We start from the raw sequence: 21,204 nt of genomic DNA, 5'->3' as shown, positions 1-21,204 counted from the left end.
GAGGTTGAAACATCTCGACAGTCATACCTTCAAGAAACCAGCAGACTTAGCCGAAGTCTTCATAAAGATATTTATGATCAATTTAATATCAGTTCTATGTACCTCAACAGGAAGCTTACAAAGCTTTCTAAGTATCGACCATCACAACTTTCTAAGAAGAACAAAACACGGACATAAAAAATGTAATATCAACAAACACCTACTTTCACCAAAATGTTTTTCTTATTGGTTTAGTGTTGTTATGAATTTTTTGTACGAAGGATATTATAGCTTCTATGCAACCGAAGTTAACGTTTTATCTTATTTACATGTAACAGCATTCCTTGAATCAAACAGCTGGCGCTCCTGTTCCTTAATATTTATACGCACACGAGTTTTCTAAGCAAGTTTTTGAAGTCTCAGCGAAAATGCAAACGGCAGTATGATTCAGTGTACGTAACTTCGTTGCCTATTTGTAGTAATTAGGTAAACGCATAAATACATTTGCGAAAATATGTTATTTTACACGAATTCATGAGTAGATATGTGCCTTTTGGAGTGCTAAAACGAATGTGGTGAGCGCAAATATGCGGTCGGCACGCAAATGGAGTGTAACAGGATGTGGGCGGATGTGGAGAAAGTGAAATGCATTCATGAAAAATTATCGAAAGTCAGCATTCCTCGACATGATGTCACGCCTGACTTAATTTTTGGCAAATATATTATATGCATGTATGTGTTATGTCAACATGGAAATCTTATTTCTTAGTAAATTATATTTGTTATAATATTACATATATGCAACACTATATATTATAAATTTTGTGCTTTTTCAATCTATGTGGATGCCTAATGGTATCAATAAAAGCCAGAACCATCCAAATATAATACGGTTATATGAAAGAAATTACAAGATAACGGTAAACGCATGCATATGAAATTTGTGTGAAAACTTCCGGGACATATGTGTGTTTTTATATGTATAATAATCTTTTTTATTGGGAAATAATTCAAATTGTTCTTAAAAACGACTGCTGCTATTCTAATTCTCTATATTTTGTCTGTGGAATGCGATTTTTATAGTCTCGCAGCAGACTGCTACGAGTATAATATTTTTGTTCATCTAACGGTTGCACGTATCACCTAAAACTAAGCGAGATAGATATAGGGTGACTCTCTGTCTATCCGTCCGTCCCTGCAGGATGTGACTTAAGTAAAAACTTAGAATTTAGGTATCTTGAAGAAACTTCGAATGCGAACGAAAAAAGGACGAGTTCGTAAATGGGCGGAATCAGATCACTGCCACACCCACAAAACGCCATTCGCCAAAAACTTACAAAGTTCTATAAATATTAAATTAAAATATAAAGCTCGAATTTTGCATAGCGGATCGCAGTAACAAGAGGCCTGTGTGGAAGCCAAATTTTTTGAAAAATTCTATACTAATAAAAACTAAACTACAAAGCTGCAAAAAAACAAAACATTTATAATACAAATATTATAAGAACTTCTACTAACAGTGAAAACGCAAGATAACCCCGCCCAATTCCCCATAATGGTGCTGTTAAAAACTATTAAAAAACTTAGAAAAAATAATAATGTCACAGACATTAACTTTTACCTCCCAGATTTTGTGAGAAGGCTTTATGGGCACACTTTTTGGGAAATCACATATCTCGGGGCCCGACTGACCCATTTCGACTAAATTCCTAACGTGACATTCGTCTCATATTTATGTGTCAGTATGAAAATAGACAAAATCGGACAACAACTACGCCTACATCCCATATAGCACAATTTTAAGTGTCTTTTGATTATTTTACTTATCAGTACACTAATCAAGAAGTAATTAATGAAATACAAATGTGCACTAATGATTCCTTTAATGTAATGCTTAATAATATGTGGACCCCAGTATCTATAGTTGACCGAAAATATCATTAATGAAAATGAGAGAGAGTGTTTAACTCATAACAGTTTATTTATTTACCTAAAATACAAATACTTGTAAAACAAATTGGGCTTAAACTCGATTTACCTCACATAACTAAAATCAGGCTTTTCGAACATTGGCAAAAATAGATAACACCGGGTTTGACCCTACCCCAACTCCCATATACTATATAAAATGATTTCTCTTTTTCTAACAAACCCTATGTCGAATATCTTGGTCAGTGTATGAGTTATACATAAAATTGCTTGGATTCCGGATTGGATGCCTCTGGTTGGCGTTTTACACCTTAAAGTATTTTCCTGGCTTTGATTCTTGAATATAGCAATAGTATGAAATATTCGTTTGCCTTTCCTTACTTGTTTATATTGAAATACTTAAACAAATTTCAATATATCTGATCAAATTTAAAAGGGTCTAACAAAACACTTACCTTTTTACGTATTTAAATGCAAAAAATCGCTTTCACAAAAGGCTCCTTAGGCCTCACAAGCATGCCACAGTTTAATCCAATTTTCTATAGACTTATTGAAAGCAGTATCGAAGACATGTTCATAAAACTACGTCTAGTCACCTACATTTACGCATTCCCTGAAATTATGGCTGTCTTGTCAAGTATCTATTTTGGACTTCTACTTGACGTCGTAAAGTCATTGACAAATTTTCTATGACTGCAACTCAGAAACGTTTGTTCGCTATGAAGTAGAACCTCACTTATCCAACATTTTCAAAGAGCCGTAGCCGGGATTCCATTGGAAATACATGAATTGAAGTGTAATTTCAGTTATATTATTATTAAACGATGTTCTGAACAGATCGCAACCTTTTAAAGAGAACAGTCAGAATTTATTTCGAAATACGCCTGAGTTTCAACGATTACCTGTTTATTGTCGCTTATATTCCTTCCGGTAACTATTTTCTTGACTTCTGCATATCGGAGGAAAACACTGGTTTTCAGATCCTGGGAAGCGGAAGCTATTTAAAACTTTTATTATTATCGAAAAGCTATACAACTCAAGTCCTATGAAAGGTATCGTCACAATTTCGTGAAGAATGTTATGGAGGGCATACCTACAATATCCGAATATACTGATCAGATCGGACCACTAAAGCATTAAGCTGCCATAAAAACTGGCCATTCGAAATCAAGAAACATATTTCTTTAACCCTTTTTACCATAAAATATGCACTATCAATTTGAAGCACAATTTGAAGGGTGCTGAAATTAAATATTTCTTGTATATCGCTGAATATAATAAAGAAAAACGGTAGTGTAATAGTAATTCGTCCCATCAAATCAGGTTACTTTGGCCCTTTTTCACGGCCAATTATAAATAATTTTATGAATAAATATATTTTTATATATGAAGTATTATCCTCTGCCGGTACGACTCATTACGCCTAGAAGCACATACAGACCGGCGTCCATAGCAAATTCATAATCGTACGAAAAAGAGGCGCCAATTTTGCCAGTCAGCGCAACATCCGGCATAATGTGTACTTCGGCATGAACAATGTGCAACGCCAAGTATAATTTAGTAAGAGCGAGCGCACGCGCACCCAACATACCATACATATACGGGTCTCAAGTGTTAATAATGCGCATATGTGAATGACGTGTTTTGTTGTTGGTGCCGGTTGTGCCCAATGCATGAGCGTTTCCATATTTCTGAGCGATTTCTCTCTCATTTCACTTTGGTGCGGCGACATTATTTGCACTTTTGCTGAAATTGTTTGCTAATGTGTCACACAAGTGCCGTTGCTGTCCCCACGACCCCTAGCTACCGTCGGATTTCCCCCTGACCGCGCGATAGCTAGCCCCTGACCCGCCATCTATAAAGTGCTAAGCAGCCAGCATCTCACATGGCATAGTTGTAGCGAAATACGGCATTATTGGTTTTTTGACTTATTTTATTTCTATTTTCGTTTTCTGCCTCATTAATGTGCGCTTTTACGCTTATTATGGCAGTGACTGTTTCTAACTCCTCTTACCTATGCTACATAAATATGAATGTATGTATATGACTAAGACGCTGCATTTGTCGCTTTTTATGCTCAATAATCGCTTATTCGTAGACCTTTTAAATGCTTTTCTGTACGTGAATTATGTGTTGTAATTTTTTGTTGTTTTTCAAATCTTTTTGTATGGTATTTTAAGGTTTTATTTCATTTCATCTTTGTTGTACACTTATTTGAGTGAAGTTTGATTTTTTACTTGAAAAATGAAAGTTGCACATATTTTGATTCAGTTTTTTCCCTTCAAGCACATGCCCAAATGGAAATATTTTCAACCGTAAAAGTGCCTACGACACATATTGGAATGCTTAGTTTATGATGAAGAAGGAAGAAGACTGTTGAATTAAGAATAATTGTTCCATGAAGCTATAAAATACTTGACTTTATTATAATCCATATCCAAAACTTTTAAGAACTGTGTTCGATAATAGACCTACATATTAACAAATTTCTGAGAAAAGTAAGATAGGAATATAATACTTTTTTTTCAAAAATTTAAAGAGAATTTTACGGGAAATAAGCATTTAATCAAAGAATAAATCATTGGACGGTAATTTAACTTCCTACTTAGCGAATCTGTGTATTTTCTTTGAGTACAAAATATTTATATCTCAAGCCATAAATATATTCGAGAGCGAGTTCCAACTGAGTACTTCGGTTTACAGTACACACATTGTAATATTTCAGCTCGCACGTACTTACTTACTGAACTATTGCATATTATATTTGTTTATTATCATTGCCGTGTATCTTCAATGATAATTATTTATTGTTTTTGTGTAAGTTATTTTATAATAAAGTAGTAACAATGATTGTGCCAATTAATTGCACTTACGCATACCGACATATATTCAGCCATGCACGTTTTTCAATTCTTAGCTGCTCTACCTAATGTGGTTTTAATGACAATCAATACTTTCCACTCTTACTTTCTCTGCCGTTACATACATTGTACTACAGTTTTTATCCTGATATCTCTTCAAGGGCAGGTGCCGCAAGTCTAATAGAAAGGCACTATTACAGAGATTATTAAGCGTGTAGATTTTGAGCTCTCGCAAAAAGAATTATTTAGAAAAGTATATCTGTACCGTTACATACTCGAATCCAAATTGCGTCAATTTAACCAAGCCTATTTGAAATGAAATTATACATATATATAATCGTCAAAATAATGTACAAAGGATATTAGTGATCCCTACTAACTGTTAGTTTGTGAACAAGGGGAACGTAATGGTACTCCGTATTTTTAAAGCGCCATAAAATGGATTCCGTTTAGGGAAATTAATTATGGTACAAGCTATGTATTTCATTTTTTAGTCAAGCAAGGTAAAGATAGTCAAGGAGTGTCTGTTCTCACTATAACAGAAGTATCAAGCTAATTCATCATCAGACTCGTTTGAGTGCTTGGTCATAGCGGATTGGCTGGCAACTGCAAAACCGATGAGTTACCCAGAGAGGCCACGTTTGACCCGCTCACATCAGATTGGCATCAAGTCAGATGCCATTGGTATCTTGCGTTCTAGCACTGGACCAGTGGAACTCGCTGTCGGTTAGCAAGTAACCGACGTATGTGTGACTGAACACTTACCTTTAGCATATTTCATCATGCCGCAATCGTTTCAATTTTAACTGCACAAAAGACATTAATGCGATAAAGTTAAAAATGTAGACGGACACAAGTTACTAAAGTTGTACGGAGGAGAGTGGGGTGAAAAGATCTAGGCTCTTTTTTCTCCATTGTCTATACTTAGCAAAACTGAGGACAGATCTTTATCGATCCAGGAGACATAGACGAAACTAGCATTAATCGTCTCACCAAATTTGTGTTAAGCGCAAAGCGCTTTGTTGACTTATATTGGTCTTATGATCTACAGCGGACCGGCATTCTAAGACGGCTAAGTGAGAACCCTGTTAGGATCAACTGGATATCATAACTTATAATGCGGACGGGATTAAGGAAATAAATTTACTTTTCTTAATATCACTCCAAAACCAAAATTCTCTTTTCTTTCTAAACTTCTCAAAGATATCATATAAATGTCATAAATAATATTCCATGTTCCTACTATTTGGGAACGGGCGTACTCTACTTAGATTGTGCTCTGCCTGTTTCCACTTTTTATGGCAACGTAATTTGTACATTGCATATTACAAGAGAGCCATGATCTAACATCTCTAAAATATGTATTATACAAGTAGTATATAACATTTGCATTTTAGCTTTATCCTTGTGAATCAAGTCTCTGGGCATTGTTGTCATTACATCCGACTTTTTCCAAAAGATAATGTTATTATGTTGTGGGATTCAAGACAGGTAGCTGTCACATTTTCGACTTTTCGAACATCTTCTTTATTGGCCTAAACTCCGCCTACGTGGTTAAAGCCGAGTTTACAACAGCTCGCCAGTCGTTCTTTCTTTTCGCTGTTTGGTGCCAATTGAAGATTACAAGTATAGCCAGGACTTTCTCTCCTGGTTTTTCCAACGGAGTGGAGGTCTTCCCGTTTGCATGCATCCCCCGGCGAGTGTTGCGTCGAATACTCTCAGAGCTGAAGTGTTTTCACCCATTCGGGCTGTTCCTTAGTTTGCTGGGGATTCGCATAGGATCATAAACCTTCCGCAGCACGTTTCTCTCCGAAACTCGTAACACCGACTCACCATGACGATATGTGACTTTTGGGATTTAGTATTTGTTTTCCGAGACAGCAATACCGGAGCCGGTTGTTTACTATTCTGACCAAACTTGCAGATGTACAAATTTGGAAGCAATTCTATAAAGCTTACAATGTTATTATTAAATTACGTTTATTAAGTGTGTAAATCCTCTTAAAATATCTTAATTTTTTTATATTTTACTCTATAGTAATTAAGATAAGTTCAGTTGGTAATAATAAAATAAATAATTTTCTTAACATAAATATCCAATCTGTAAGTGACTATCTTCTTGCTTTGTTTCTGATAAAAGCGATAAAATTGGTTTCCATGACACTCACTACATATTTTAGCATATCGCTTCCAATTGTGATTCCGACTACTATCGGATTTTAAACACTTACAGTTTAATATTTTGTGCCTTTAATCGGCCACTTAGGGACTATTATTACATTATTTTTATTAATGAGCATTTCCCGTATAAGATTTATAATGTTCAACTGGAGGTAAATTAAAAGTCCTTTTAGTTTGAAAATGCATTTGAAGGTTAATGAATTTCAAGGGTGTTATCTTATAAGTAAAAATACGCATTATTTAGACTCTCCTCTCTTGAAAGGAACGTTCATAACATTAACAGAAACTATTTAACTAAAAACTATTTATTATAAATTTATTTAAAGATAATGTTTGAAATTTCTCTTGTTGATTGATAGCCCAAGTTATAGATATTCAGTCGCGCTTCCTGGTAACTATCACGTCCCGGATTTTTCGAACATTCTACCTAGAAACCAAATTTGTTTACTGAAAGTAAGGTTACTAAGGTTATTAAAATTTAGAAAAATTTTTAAAACCGGTACATTCATGCTTGTCAGATTAGGGTGGCAATTTTTTCAAAATTAAAGTTTTTATTTTATTACTTATTGACGGTTTAACGGGAGTATGAATTATTCATTATAATTATTTAAGTTTTCTTTTGAGCTTAGTCTTTTAGTGGTTCTGAACTTAATATACCCCCTTAATTTTTTCACACTGAGTTCCCTTGCTCCTATAGAGGATTGCCGGAAAATCCTACGCAAAAATTAATAAGAAATATCTAGTTGAACTTATTTGAAATAAAAAAAATTAATATTTATTTTAAAATTCAATATAATGAACTTAGGAATAATCACAAATTTTACTTCTTGAAAAACCTTTTCCGAAAAAATTAAAAATGTTGCTAAAACCCAAATTTCTTTGCTCATTACCTTTACTATCCTTAAAAGTGTCCCTCATAAGGTGTGTTTAAAATACACACTATAGTACAGTATTCACTAATTTGGTAATATTACTGTAGTGAAATGGGCCCACCCTAATTTATATACATACAGTTGAGGGTTATAGTTAAATTTGGACAACACTTAATTGCATTAAAACTGGAGCAAATACAAAGCAATAACACATGAGTAATGGAAATGTAACGTGATTAGCGCATATGAATATATCATAATTACGACGTAAACATCGTTAAGATGGTCTTCAAACTGTTGGTACGAACGCATGTTCCAATTTAATTGTAGTTGTTTTTAATTATAAAATGCTATTGTTGTGTGCGCCTTTACAACTGACGTCGGCACACTAAACCTATTACACAACTTCCTTTCGCAGTATTTGTTATATAACGTGCAAGACGCAAAAATTTATAGCGGCTATAAACCGAGCGACCGGCCCATGGCCAACGTAAAGGAGGCAAAACGGATGGTGAAAACAAGAAATTGAAACTGGTCGGACATTATTTCTTTACATCATCCGGAACCTATGGCAGGGCGATGGCGGTGATTGCGGGGAGGTGTCGAGGTCACTATGCAAACTACAAATTATAAAACTTTCTTTTCTTGCGGCGCAGCAAATTTCAAAATAACACAAGCGCAGATCGAAAACGACAACAACAACAAGAAAAAGACTTGAACTCGTAGTTTACAATAAGCGGGTTGGTGTTCAAGTGAAGAAGAGCACCAGCATCAACATCGGCTTCATCGACAGCAGAAGAGCAACCACACCTGTTTGTCAACGGAGGCGATGAACGTGACGATGTGTTTGTGGGCTTTGATAATTTGAAGTTCGATTATCTTGTCAATAGCTTCAACAAGCAAAGAGAGCAGATGCAAATGAGACCTAGGATGGTAACCACAGTCGGTGGGGTGTGTAGGGCCGTCAACACTTCGTGCTGCGCATGCATTCAGATTTACTTGAGTGCTGTCGGTAGTTAGAATCCAGTGGTTTAAGGAAGTGATGAAGATATGAGTCCGCCAAAATGGGAGCGAGAGAGAACATTGAGCAGCGGTGAGCGTGGGAGAGCGGTGTCGCAGATAAAAGCAGAAGCTAAGACCTTGGAGCAACATGACACACGAGTTACGGCGGCAGCGGCGTCTTTGCTGCTCTCTTATTTGCTTTCTTCGTGCATACTCCACAGTCAACATGAGCAATACACGCACGCGGAAGATAACACTTAAAGCTGAGCAATTACGCGTCCATACGTGGGTATCTGCGGCCGATTCAGCGCGGTTCTTAAAAATAGTGAGAGTAAGAGCACGGCCGACGCCAAAGCGGTCAATGAAGGTTTGCCGTTAGCTTTGCTACACCAGTGGGAGAGTGTCTTCCGCTGAGGGCTTTTTTGGGACATTGCTGCTCAACAACACTGCGATTGTTGTTGCCTTGCTGTGCGCACGATATTTCACTCGCTTTCGCGCTGGTGTCGCTTTGCTCACTACACGCGCCGGGCTGACTCTATGCTGCATGCATTGTTGTTGTATATGACCACGCCAATGCCAACTGCCATCGTTTTGACGGCGCTCAACTTCAGCTTACGGTACTCATCTCAGACTCTGCTGTCATTGTCGCTGCCGGCATGCATGTAGTTGTGTTTGTTTTTTGCATAATTTTAAGATTTTTGATGATTGTTTGGAACTGTTTAAAAACAGCCTGACATCGTCGAAAAATTATCAAACCGCAAGTTGTTCCATTCGAATAAACACACAGTGCAAACGGTGGTGTAGTAAAAATACAAAAATTACAAATTTTCAAACAATTTTCCTACTGTCCTGTTCGGCAATAACCAACAACTACAACAAAATGAATTTATATCTCACCGCCACCTGTATCCTGCTGCTGTCCGCTGGTGCTTTTGGCGATCCCATTAAGGATAATAATGTCGTCACACCGGCTAGTGGTTTTAATAAGTGCTTGGAAGCTGATTCTATCTCGTGCCTCCAACTAACGGTACGGAGTGTTAAAAATTGCATAAAAATTGAAAATGCCAAAAATTCAAAAATTCAAAAAGACAGTTATAAACACTTAATCGAAAGCAATTTTTGAAATTATTGATAAAGTTGAAAAAATATTAAAAATGAATGTGAAAATTCAACTAAAAGTGATTTCTGATTTATGCACATAATGAAGAACAACTCATAGAAAGCGTAACAAACCTGTGACAACATAATTCAAATTTCCCAAAGTCAAACTATTTTTTGATTTTCAAAAGAAAAATGTGTTAAATGAAAATGTTTGTATTTTAAAAGAAATGCCGTTAACATTTGTCCTACAATTCTGTCAATTGATTTGATAACAATTATTGCGGCACTAAACCATGTCTCAAATATAATTACATAAATATGAAAAGTGCAAGCTTCATAATCTTTTGAGTACTAATTCACAATTTTTCTAAGAATGCGAATAGATTTGATCAGAGAGCCTCTTAAAGGCTTTAGGAATGCTTAAAACATTGTTTGAAATTTTATAAAATACGATTTTTAAGAGACACCTTGAGGATGAAGTGAAAATAAATGCGTGAATTTTCTTCATCTAATGACAAGTTTATTAATAACTAAAATTCATTTTATAAAATTAATTGTTTTGGTTATTAGTTGTTCACTTCCCTGCACCGAATCGTTATCCAAAGTGTATTTCAAACCTTTTGCCCAATAACCAAAAATTTCATTTCGTCAATATGAATTTGACCATCACGCATGATAATTATTATTTTGACTACTCAATAACTAACGACTTTGTGATGCATTTTATTCCTTTGCATTATAAAAAAAGTGTTATTCTTTGGCAAATTTTAAACAATTTTCGATTATATTATCTATCAATTACTAAAGTTTCTGAACCTTAACATTCCTATAATCTTATTTAATAATATACTTTGTTTCTTATTTCTTCCAAACACTCTTCCCCGACCCCACAAACAGCTCTTCCGCAAAGCTAGATCATTCTTTGAAAATCCACAAATCGAGGTATTCGGCGGCGTCTCACTCATCAAATCCAACGAAGGACGTCAGGGTAAATCGCTCGATGACAATGCTGTGGCCGTGGAGGCTGCATCCAGCGTAGAGGCACGCACCAGCGAAATGGGCACCTATTTCATGAACCACGCTAAGAACTTCTTTGCCGAACGATCGTTGAACTTCAACTTTGCCAATGCCGCACGCTCGGTAGCACGTGCCATTCCCGATGATATCAAGGCTGATTTGCGTGAATTGGTTGTTGAGTCGCGTACCAAGAAGAAGAAGTTGTTGAAAAAATTCTTGCCAATCTTGTTGGGTGTCGGTGCTAAGGTCGCTGTTTTGGGTGTCGGTGCTATCTTCGGTCTGCTGTTCTTGGCCAAGAAGGCCCTCGTTGTGTCCGTCATTGCTTTCTTCTTGGCCTTGGCTGCTGGTGCCTCAAGTGGTCTGAGCCGTTTGGGTGGCGGCGGCGGCGGTGGTCTGCTCGGCGGTCTCGGCGGATTGTTCGGCGGCAAGAATTCCGGCAGCTCCAGCGGTAGCAGTGGTGGCTGGTCATCGGGCGCTTCCACAGGCGGCTGGTCATCCGGCGGCAACTCTGGCTGGGACTCTCATGGAGCGTACAGCTCGCCAGTTGCGCAAACAATCGCCTACTCTGGCTATAAGCAAGCCAGGCGGTAAGCACGTCGCATACAAGTTGAAGCGCAGCTTACTAGCATAAAAGCCTCTGCGCTGAAAAGCCAAAACAACACTTAGGGTAATGTAAACAAACAAACTACAAAATATAAACTACAAATCAACGAGATATAACCAATACACGCACAAAAATAATAATAACCCGCATGGGTTAGCTGTCGAGTCGATGACATTGCTCGGAAAGCATCACGAAACGAGCAATCCTGGCAGCGGCACACGAACTGCAACGAATTCATAACAAAGAACTTTATTTATTATTAATTTATTTTAATTTATTTATTATCGCATATATATATTTTGTCATGTATGTAAAGAAATGTAAAAGGACGAAAGACAATTGGAACAACTGAACCCAAAAACGAATCTTCATGTGCCTGAGGCAGTAAAGAGTTGGTCGGGAAGTGAGGGGATGGTGCATACCAACACATAATAATACATAACTGCATGTGAACTAACGTATCGCTCCAACTCACTTCATTCTTCATACTGCACTGACCTTCACACTGTTCCATCCATCTAGTTTCAAGATCTAATTTAATTATTAAGCGAAATATTGTTATGTACTTGCAACAATGAGAGTATTTGGTGTTTTTGTAATGCGTATTGCACAAGCTTATGCTTGCACCTTGTTGTTGCTGTTGTTGAGTTGCACTATTACATCACACAAAGCTCACATCGCGGAGGCTATTCACACACGGGCATATGCAAACAACTACATGTATTTGCAATAACGTGAAGACAAGGTGAACATGCAAACAACTCATGTCACTTCATCCATTGCAACCGAAACATATCAAGGCACACACATAACTCTTTCATTTGGCACAGACACATGAACGGACACCACGCATGTACCTACTAGTCAGCTGATTGTGCAACTTGCAACTAAAAAATAATGAAAAATTTAGCGAAATTAAATCATCACCACTTTTGCTTATCAACAATATTTTCTATTTGTCTTTTCTATCACTATTTTCCACCCTAATTTCACCTACTACTCTATTTACTTTTTCTATTTATTTTATTTTCCGCTCTTACCTCTAACTCTTTCCACTACTCTTTTGTCTTTTGTAATTATTTTCTTACTTTAACTATCACTTATCTCTTCTGTATCTACTATCGAGTTATTACGTTAACTTAAGAACTTTTTCTATAACTTTCGTATTCTATGTGTATCTCTATGTTATGTAAAGTCATGCACTGTGCTTAACATTTAATTCTATCGCATTATCGTTGTCTTCACTCTGTATTACATAATTCTATTTACCTCTTACTATCCTCTATCTATCTATCAACTGTTTACTGCCTGCTATTGAAAAAGACTACCACCAACTGATATCCTTAAAAAAAAACTACATATACAAACGAATGAATAATAATTCATGTGAAATTAAAAAAAAAACATATTTTCTTTTCTTTAAACAAATCTGAAACATTAACTCTTACCTTTCGATACAGTGAACATGCAAACTTAAAGAGAAAGTAATAAATACTAATTAGTATCCCACGTACTTAAATCTACACTCATCTCCTGGCTTAATACTAATCTTTGTTATACGTCTTTATATATTTTTTTAAACAGCATTCAACTCTTAGCTATATAATCGCGAAAATCAATCCATTCATAATAACATTTTAGATATCATTCTTTGAGCTTCCAATTCTTATATCATATTTGAAAATTCCACCTAAAATGTTTGTACTGAAACCCACTTCCTAACCTCGACCCACTTTCTAACTTCAAAGAACATAGCTTCACTATCAACAAAACATTAAGAGCTCAAAATATTTTCAATCTCATAATGAGCGCTCACAACCATATGGATTTAAGCATTTAGATTTAACATAAAATGTAGCTTCACGCAACAATAATTCTACTTCTGTGGCCTTTAACATTTAAACGTGATTTTGCACCTCCTCATCGCATCGGTTGCGCCATTAATGCATTTAATGCACTTTTTCTCACGTATAAATAGATATATTTAATTTATTTCACGTCAAAATGTATCTCTAACTTTCTTTAACTTTTTAAACGCGTTAATTTTCATGCCCTTTCATTATCACGAAAGTTCAGTAACCGCCATGTTCGCTCAGCGCTTTGCTCACTTCTTCAAAATTCCATATTTGCACAAAGGCTTTGGATTTAACTTACTCAAGCTCAACGCATCTCACTTTCTTTGTAAATTTTCTATCAAGAAGCGCTTAAGCACGTTTAAAATCACAGCACAGCTACTTCCAACGCCCTTACGCTTTCATTCTTAAACGCTCGCCATGCGTTTTGCAGCACACGTACAAATTCCTCAGTTTATGAGCATCAAAGCAATCAGACAATTAATGACCGATTGGCTTTGAGCAGCAACACAAAGCATGCATACATATGTATGTATATACATATATAACACCAGCGGAATTTGGCGCATTCGAAATCAATTTCACTCACACTAATTTGCCTTATTTGAATTATCCACACACTTTCCTTTGAAATCATTAAATTTCAAATCGGTCTATAAAACTACGAAGCTCAGCTCACCCACGCGCCTGACTGTCCCACTTTTGTAGCAACGCTTGCTTGCTAATTAATTCGCGCTCGAATTTCATTTATCCAATTCTACGCCAACTTTATGCTGATTTCGATAATCTATTTGCTCATTTGTTATTCAAAGAAGTCACCAAAAATTAACAAATCATCGCTACTCAAATTTACCCATTTTCTTTTGCACTTTGCTTCTTAACCGTCTGCATTCCCCACTGCATTTCATCTTCTCTACTGCCACATTTCGAGTTCTACTACTATACTGCTCTCTCACCTGATTTGTTTTTATTGCAAACAAAAATTGTCTCCACATTTCCCATTCACCCGTTGTCACCTCTTAGCAAAACCAAACCAAAACAATCAACTCACCTGCATACACACCTGCTTACTTACAAATAATAACATCGTAAATTTTTAGTGTCATGATACATGTTGTGCATAATGAATGTGAATACCCTGCACTAAAATCAACTAGTTGCAATCTACTTCACAACTAAAAGCAAGCGTTAACGCAACTAATCAGCCAACTGTCTTTTTCATGCAATTAACTGGTACTTGTGGATGGCAACAAATCAGCAACAAATACAAGATTGCGGCACGCAACGGTAACAACAAAACGAACTGTCAAACTTAACAATTTTTTATAATAATTGTAAAGAAAGGTTTAGCATTTCAAAAATAGTAACAGAATGAAATGTAAAAATAAAGGATAACAAATTGCAAATAAATATCAAATACTTCCAAGTACATGTTCTATCTTCAATTGCAACAAAACCATGCAAGATTGTCGCTAATCAAATGCGCATAATCAAGTGTCACCAACAACAAGGTGCAAGAATAACAACAATATCATAGGAACAATCGCAGTAGCGCATTAAACAAGTAAATAAATATACAGTTAAAACATAAAATCTTGTAATATTTTTGCAATACCTATACGAGGCAGATTTGTTCATTTATTAGGGCGCTAGAGTACCGAGTACCCATGAATGTATATCTCTATGTATATGTATATATGTGTAACTTTTTGCATACAAATAAAGCCGGTCAGTGGTGACACTACTAGCGGTGCAAGTAGCTCTTTGAGAATGTTGAGAGTGTTGATTGAAGAAAAGCGTTTACTCAGTTTTAAGCAGTTATTTCACACGCAAAGACATTTTGCCCGCCATTTGCTCGTATTGATACCCTGCAGGTACACTAGAGTTGGGCAAATGCGAAAATATTTAAAGAAAGATTGCAAAATTAAAGAAGAATAGGAGGAACCAGGACGAAGTGATGCAGTTCTGATTTTCCACAATTGAAGAGTGGAATTGTTTTCAAGATTTTGTATCTCGCGAAACTTTATCGGGGCCGCTTTTATAAACTATGTTGACTGAGATATCGTGAGTGAAATCAGAGTTACTAATTTTACTTCTAACAAATCAAATGATACACAGAGTTTCTTGTTGGTATTGTTTATTTACACAATTTTCTTTCTTGCATTCTGGTACCGTTTTAAGGTGGCATTAATGACACTGAAAATACCTACACCATGCATACTGGACGCATTTATACAGGTCCAATAGCGGGCCACTCATTAACATTTAGAGAACAGGTTTTGGTTTTTGTTAATGTAACAGGCTATAATGTGTCTACCCCATTTATGTGCTACGCAAGGTGTTTGCTGCTTTTTCAGCACCTGATATGTATGTATGTGTTGGTCATACTTCAGTATAATATATATTATATTATAATATTTCTCAAATGACATAAAAGGAATATCTCCCATTTAAGACCTACTATATTTGTATATGTATTTTCAATTTCATAGCACTGAAAAAATCTTATATGTAGATTCATAATTTGCCCCAAGGTGCTTAACTGAATTAAAAAGTTGGATTACTATATTGAGGTGGAAAAATTAAACAAAACCTTCGAATTGGAATTGTCACTCAACAGTGGACGCAACTGTAGGTAAACAAAACTATTTATAACTATTGTACCTTGGGCAAAATGTTGAAAAAATATTAAAACACGAAAATTGTCATTACTTTATTTTTGTCGGTCTGGATTCCTTGAAGATAGGAAGAAAGGAAGGAGAAATACGGGTACAAGATTTCAGATGGACTTTTCAAAAACTGCGGGACTAGTTTTCATATATACAGACAGAGGGCCAGAATGTCGTTGTGGTTTACGTGAGTACCTGCCTGCGAAGGCCTAACCTCACGGTGCTTTCTATTGCTAGAAGCACGTAGATCAATACAATGCGTTGATGAGCGCCCCAAAGCATAAATTCATTTTGCATTTAGTTTTTGGTTCCAATTGGTTGCGATGGATAGGGACGCCCTAGCCTCCTTGGTCGGGTTTGAGGCCCATCTAAAACTTCTGCCGTACTTTGGGTCCGGCACCCGGACGCAGTGCGACTCCACATTGGACAAAATGCCCTTCCTGCATTTAGGTTTAAACCACAGCCACCACGAATCTCCACAAAGGGCCAAACCCAAAGAGCAGATTGGAGTTACCTCCAAGGGCTAACTGCCTCCCGTGGTACCAGGTTCAAGTCCTTGATCTGACTTTGCAGCTTTTGCAATTACCAGTTGAGTCCCCCGAAATTCAATGACTGATTGCATTTGTAGCGGTGACAAATGCTTTACATTTTGTGATATAAATATAAAGCTTAGAATTTGACTTCCAGCAGAATATTATAACACTTTTCTTACTTGGCGACTTTTATATTTTTTTGAGTCGCCGGTGTTTCCTGTGGGTGTACCAGTTTAGGGCATACAAATTCTGTTCGAATTCCTCGCCTCTAAATTTGACACAAATTCCGTTTTCTCGTCACTTGCCAATGCGGTCATTATTAACTCTTCTTCTTAATGGTGCGCATAATGAGTCGAGAGCGCGTGCGCAATTGCACAGACAATTAGCTTGTTGCTCGCTCAACGCCAGTAGCTTACTTTTCCCTTTTATTCTCGCCATATAACGAACAAAACGGCGAGACGCTTATTGTATGGTCAAATATTTATAAAAAAAAGCTTCTTTGGCAGAGCATTCCATGCAGGTACAACTATGTATGATTGTATGTATGTACATATGTACGTACGTCGCACGCTTGCTCGAGAAGAATGTATGCCAAAGTTTCGTTGTTATTGGTGCCACACAATGGTGGTGGATTATTTAGCAGAGAACGTTGTTTCCAACTTTTCTCAATTGGAAGATTCATGCCATTTCACTTATATCATTCATATTACAGAATTCAAGTTTGTATAATTGTTTGATTGTATTTTAGTTTTGGCACAAACAAGAATCTCGACTGAGGGCGTTGTATGGATGTGGAATCGAAATAATACATATGTACATTATTTTATTGTTTTTATTGTTTAAATACAATTCGATCGAATTATCAGGAAAGTTGGGTCGCGGTATTATATACATATATAATATTTCAGCTCGTGAATGCTTCGATTTTTGAAATTTCAGGAGATATGTATTCATATCGTCAACAGCGCAAATAACGTTAATACTAATCATTAATTTCATACTAACATTGGCCCAGAGATTATTTATTAATAAGCATTATTATCTAGATCAACAATCGATGATAGATTCCCTAGTAAATTGTTAATCATTTGTCTCTAAATTATCCAAACGAATATGGCATGTTTTCTCGTGGGCTAATTTTATTTTGCACAGTAATGTTTGAAAAGTTAAATCAGATTTGATATTTGCCAGAGCAAACTTTTTGTATGACAAATGCTGCTCTTGCAACAATTTTGGTATTGTTAATCTTTGGATAGCATATAAAATCGAGAGATCTAACAATATTTTAGTATCTCCTCGTGCTACTGTATTTAATGGCATTGCCATGCCGTCGCTTTCATCTTCGGAATGATCAGTACGTACATATTAAACTATAATACACACAGTTAATCGCGAAAATTATTTCCGGGCATAGATAAATTTTCACTCTAAGTGAAAAATTCCTCATCCTAAATGCTGATATTGGCTAGTTACTATATTTACGGCGAAGTTAGGCCCAATGACCTGAAGACATGAGTTTATTTTTACTTATTTCATTCAAGTATAATATGAGTTACTCCACATGAAACGTAAAATATGTATGTGTATATCAAAATTAAGAGTCTCTTGAAGTTCAACTGTCATGACTTTGACATGTTACTATCAAGTGTTGTACCACTTCTTAATGTGGTGAGCAAAGCTACAAAAGTGAGAAATACTCGAAGATACTAGAGCAGTTATTGTCTCTCAGTTGTGCTCCATTTAAATACAAATTCTTTCGTTCCGACGACTTTATTGTTTACCAAAAAAATTTTGACGACTTTCACAGTCGCCAACACCCGTCACCGCACCATCACCGACTCGCCACAGTCCGGCCAAACAACATCTTAATAGGCGAAACTCAGACCACACTACCCACTGTTGATCGTTGCTCGAGCGATGCGCAGCATCCAACCGTCGCCGAAGCGACTGTAAAATGACCAGCGACAATTTATTTCTGTACCGCTTTTAAACGTTTCCATTTTGGCCGAAGCCACACTGCCATTGTTGACGTTTTTATGAAATGCTCATAACTGTGCCGTTAGCGTCGCACCACCATGCCTGCTCAAGTCGCTAGTGTTGTTGGCCTTTTTTTTGGGATTTTAGCTTTAACATATTTTCTTTTGTCATTTATTTCCCCAGCCCGCATCATAACTGAGCGCTACAAAAAAGAAGTGAAATTAATTTTTAAGCATTCCGTATTTTGCTTGTAATTATAAATTTTTATCTTGAAGCAGGTAGGTACTTGCGCATGTGTGGCTGCTCGTATTCACATCCGCACATTCATCCAAGTGAGCAAGAAATTGTGCTTGGTCATTTAGCATTATATACTTTTGCCATTGCCTCAATCCGACCGTTTTAAGTCATGTATTCACGAACGCCTAACTGGTGTGGGGCTTTCTGGATGCTCGAGTGGTGAGAAAAAGCGAAAGTTGTTAAGTGTTGCACTGTCAAGTGGCAGGCTATGAGTTGATGCTGTAGCATAAATGTTCACTACTTAACTATTTCGTACTCGCTAGTGAATTTGAATATGAATAACAGCAAACCGGCGAAATAACCCAGCAGTAAAATGCTTGCGTTTCGTGTCATTAATTCCATACTCCTTACTTACTTAATGCTTTGAACATGATTAAGCTTGTCAATTGCCATTTTTGATATTTACTTAAAAGTGACTAAAAAATATAAATAAAGTCATAAAATTATTTCGTTTAAAAAATATACGTTCTGATGCCATTTATTTTCGATTTTTGAAGGAGTCAGTAATCTCAAAGTTTTGGGCTGTCAAACACATGCAATGGGGAAAAGGCGGCTTTGTTGGAGAATTTCACAAATGTAACTGTACTCAACTTTTCGACACGTCTTATTAAGTTATCAATTTTAGTTCCGTGGCCCACGTAATACAAAAGGTCAAAGAAGCACCCGAAAATTGTAGTTAAATTCCCCGGGTAAATGTTATTTAAAAAAATTTATTTTTTCAAGTTATTAAGACTGGCCTTAATTGCTATACCAAATATGATCGCGACCTGTCAACCAATTTATGTACAGCGGATGCTTAAGAGGCGTTACGATTTTTACAATGAAAAAAAAAAAATAAAATAAAATAAAACAAATAATTGTCTCAAATTTGGGGTTTCTTACCTAAATTCGTATGCGGAATCGCTGCGAATGTTGTAAAAGCATACAGTGATCCAGTTTTATCAGAGACACGAGCCTACGAGTGGTACAAAGTCTTCAAAAGCGGCCAAGAGATCGTTGAAAGCATGCCTCGTTCTGGAAAACCTTAAATCGCTTCAACTGATGAAAATATTTTAAATGTGCAAAATGGGGAAATTGAAAATCGCCATGTAAGTGTTAGAGAGATGAAAAGGGAGCTCTCTCGCTAGTCCAAACAGAGTACGATTGTGACAGAGTTTAAAGTCAAATACGCAATTAATACCATCAATCAACCATCTCATTCACTAGATTTGGTTAAGTGTGAATTTTCTGGTTCTTCAAGCTCAAATTGCCACTCGAAGAACCCGTTTTCAGTCGATCGAAGAGATAAAACTAAATTCGCTGAAGGAGGTGAAGGCCAGGATGGAGTCATGTGTAGAAGTTCACGCGGAGGAAAGTTCTCTGATCGCCATTCACTTGGGAGTGGCCAGAAACGATTCCTTTACATATGACTCAAGCAGCTCACGACTTCCGTTCTTTTAGCAAGTATCCTCTGGGTAGCCTAAGCACATCCGTTTGAAGGCGAGCTAAAGAGAGAAGGCGAAAGATCCCCTACATAGGGTTGTGCGCTGGGTTTGGGACCCGCCACGTAAAAAAACCTCTCCAATGAAAGGAAACAACAAACCTCGGATGAGTGACCATCAACAAACTGATTGGACCTTATCAGTGTGGCTTCAGACCTGGAAAATCAACAACCGACCAGATATTCACCATGCGCCAAATCTTGGAAAAGACCCGTGAAAGGAGAATCGACACTCACCACCATTTTAAAGCTGCCTTCGACAGCACGAAAAGGAGCTGCCTTTATGCCGCGATGTCTGAATTTTGTATCCCCGCAAAACTTATACGGCTGTGTAAGCTGACGTTGACCAGCACCAAAAGCTCCGTCAGAATCGGGAAGGACCTCTCCGAGCCGTTCGATCCCAAACAAGGTTTCAGACAAGGCGATTCCTTATCGTGCGACTTTTTCAACCTGCTTCTGGAGAAAATAGTTCGAGCTGCGGAACTAAATAGAGAAGGTACCATCTTCTATAAGAGTGTACGGCTGCTGGCGTATGCCGATGATATTGATATCATTGGCTTCAACACCCGCGCCGTTAGTTCTGCTTTCTCCAGACCGGACAAGGAAGCAACACAAATGGGTCTGGCAGTGAACGAGGGCAAGACGAAATATCTCCTGTCATCAAACAAACAGTCGTCGCACTCVCGACTTKBCACTCACGTCACTGTTGMCAGTCATAVCTTTGAAGTYGTAGATAATTTCGTCTATCTTGGAACCAGCGTAAACACCACCAACAATGTCAGCCTAGAAATCCAACGCAGGATAACTCTTGCCAACAGGTGCTACTTCGGACTGAGTAGGCAATTGAGA

At 36.9% G+C, this 21,204-nt stretch overlaps 1 protein-coding gene across 1 annotated transcript; it reads left to right on the top strand.

Annotated features, from left to right (window-relative positions):
• Positions 1 to 9,578: 9,578 nt before the first annotated feature.
• On the top strand, positions 9,579 to 14,828 carry LOC108974048 (keratin, type II cytoskeletal 1b). Its single transcript, XM_018941643.1, has 2 exons — positions 9,579 to 9,851; positions 10,823 to 14,828. Exons 1-2 carry the CDS (start codon positions 9,705 to 9,707, stop codon positions 11,531 to 11,533), a joined length of 858 nt encoding a protein of 285 aa, XP_018797188.1. The 5' UTR covers positions 9,579 to 9,704; the 3' UTR covers positions 11,534 to 14,828.
• The last annotated feature ends 6,376 nt before the right edge of the window (positions 14,829 to 21,204 follow it).

The sequence above is a fragment of the Bactrocera latifrons genome, unplaced genomic scaffold (assembly GCF_001853355.1).
Source record: "Bactrocera latifrons isolate USDA-ARS-PBARC rearing strain unplaced genomic scaffold, ASM185335v1 scaffold_52, whole genome shotgun sequence".
NCBI lineage: Eukaryota > Metazoa > Arthropoda > Insecta > Diptera > Tephritidae > Bactrocera > Bactrocera latifrons.
Note: the sequence above shows the minus strand (reverse complement) of the source record. Positions and strands in the feature narration are given on the sequence as shown.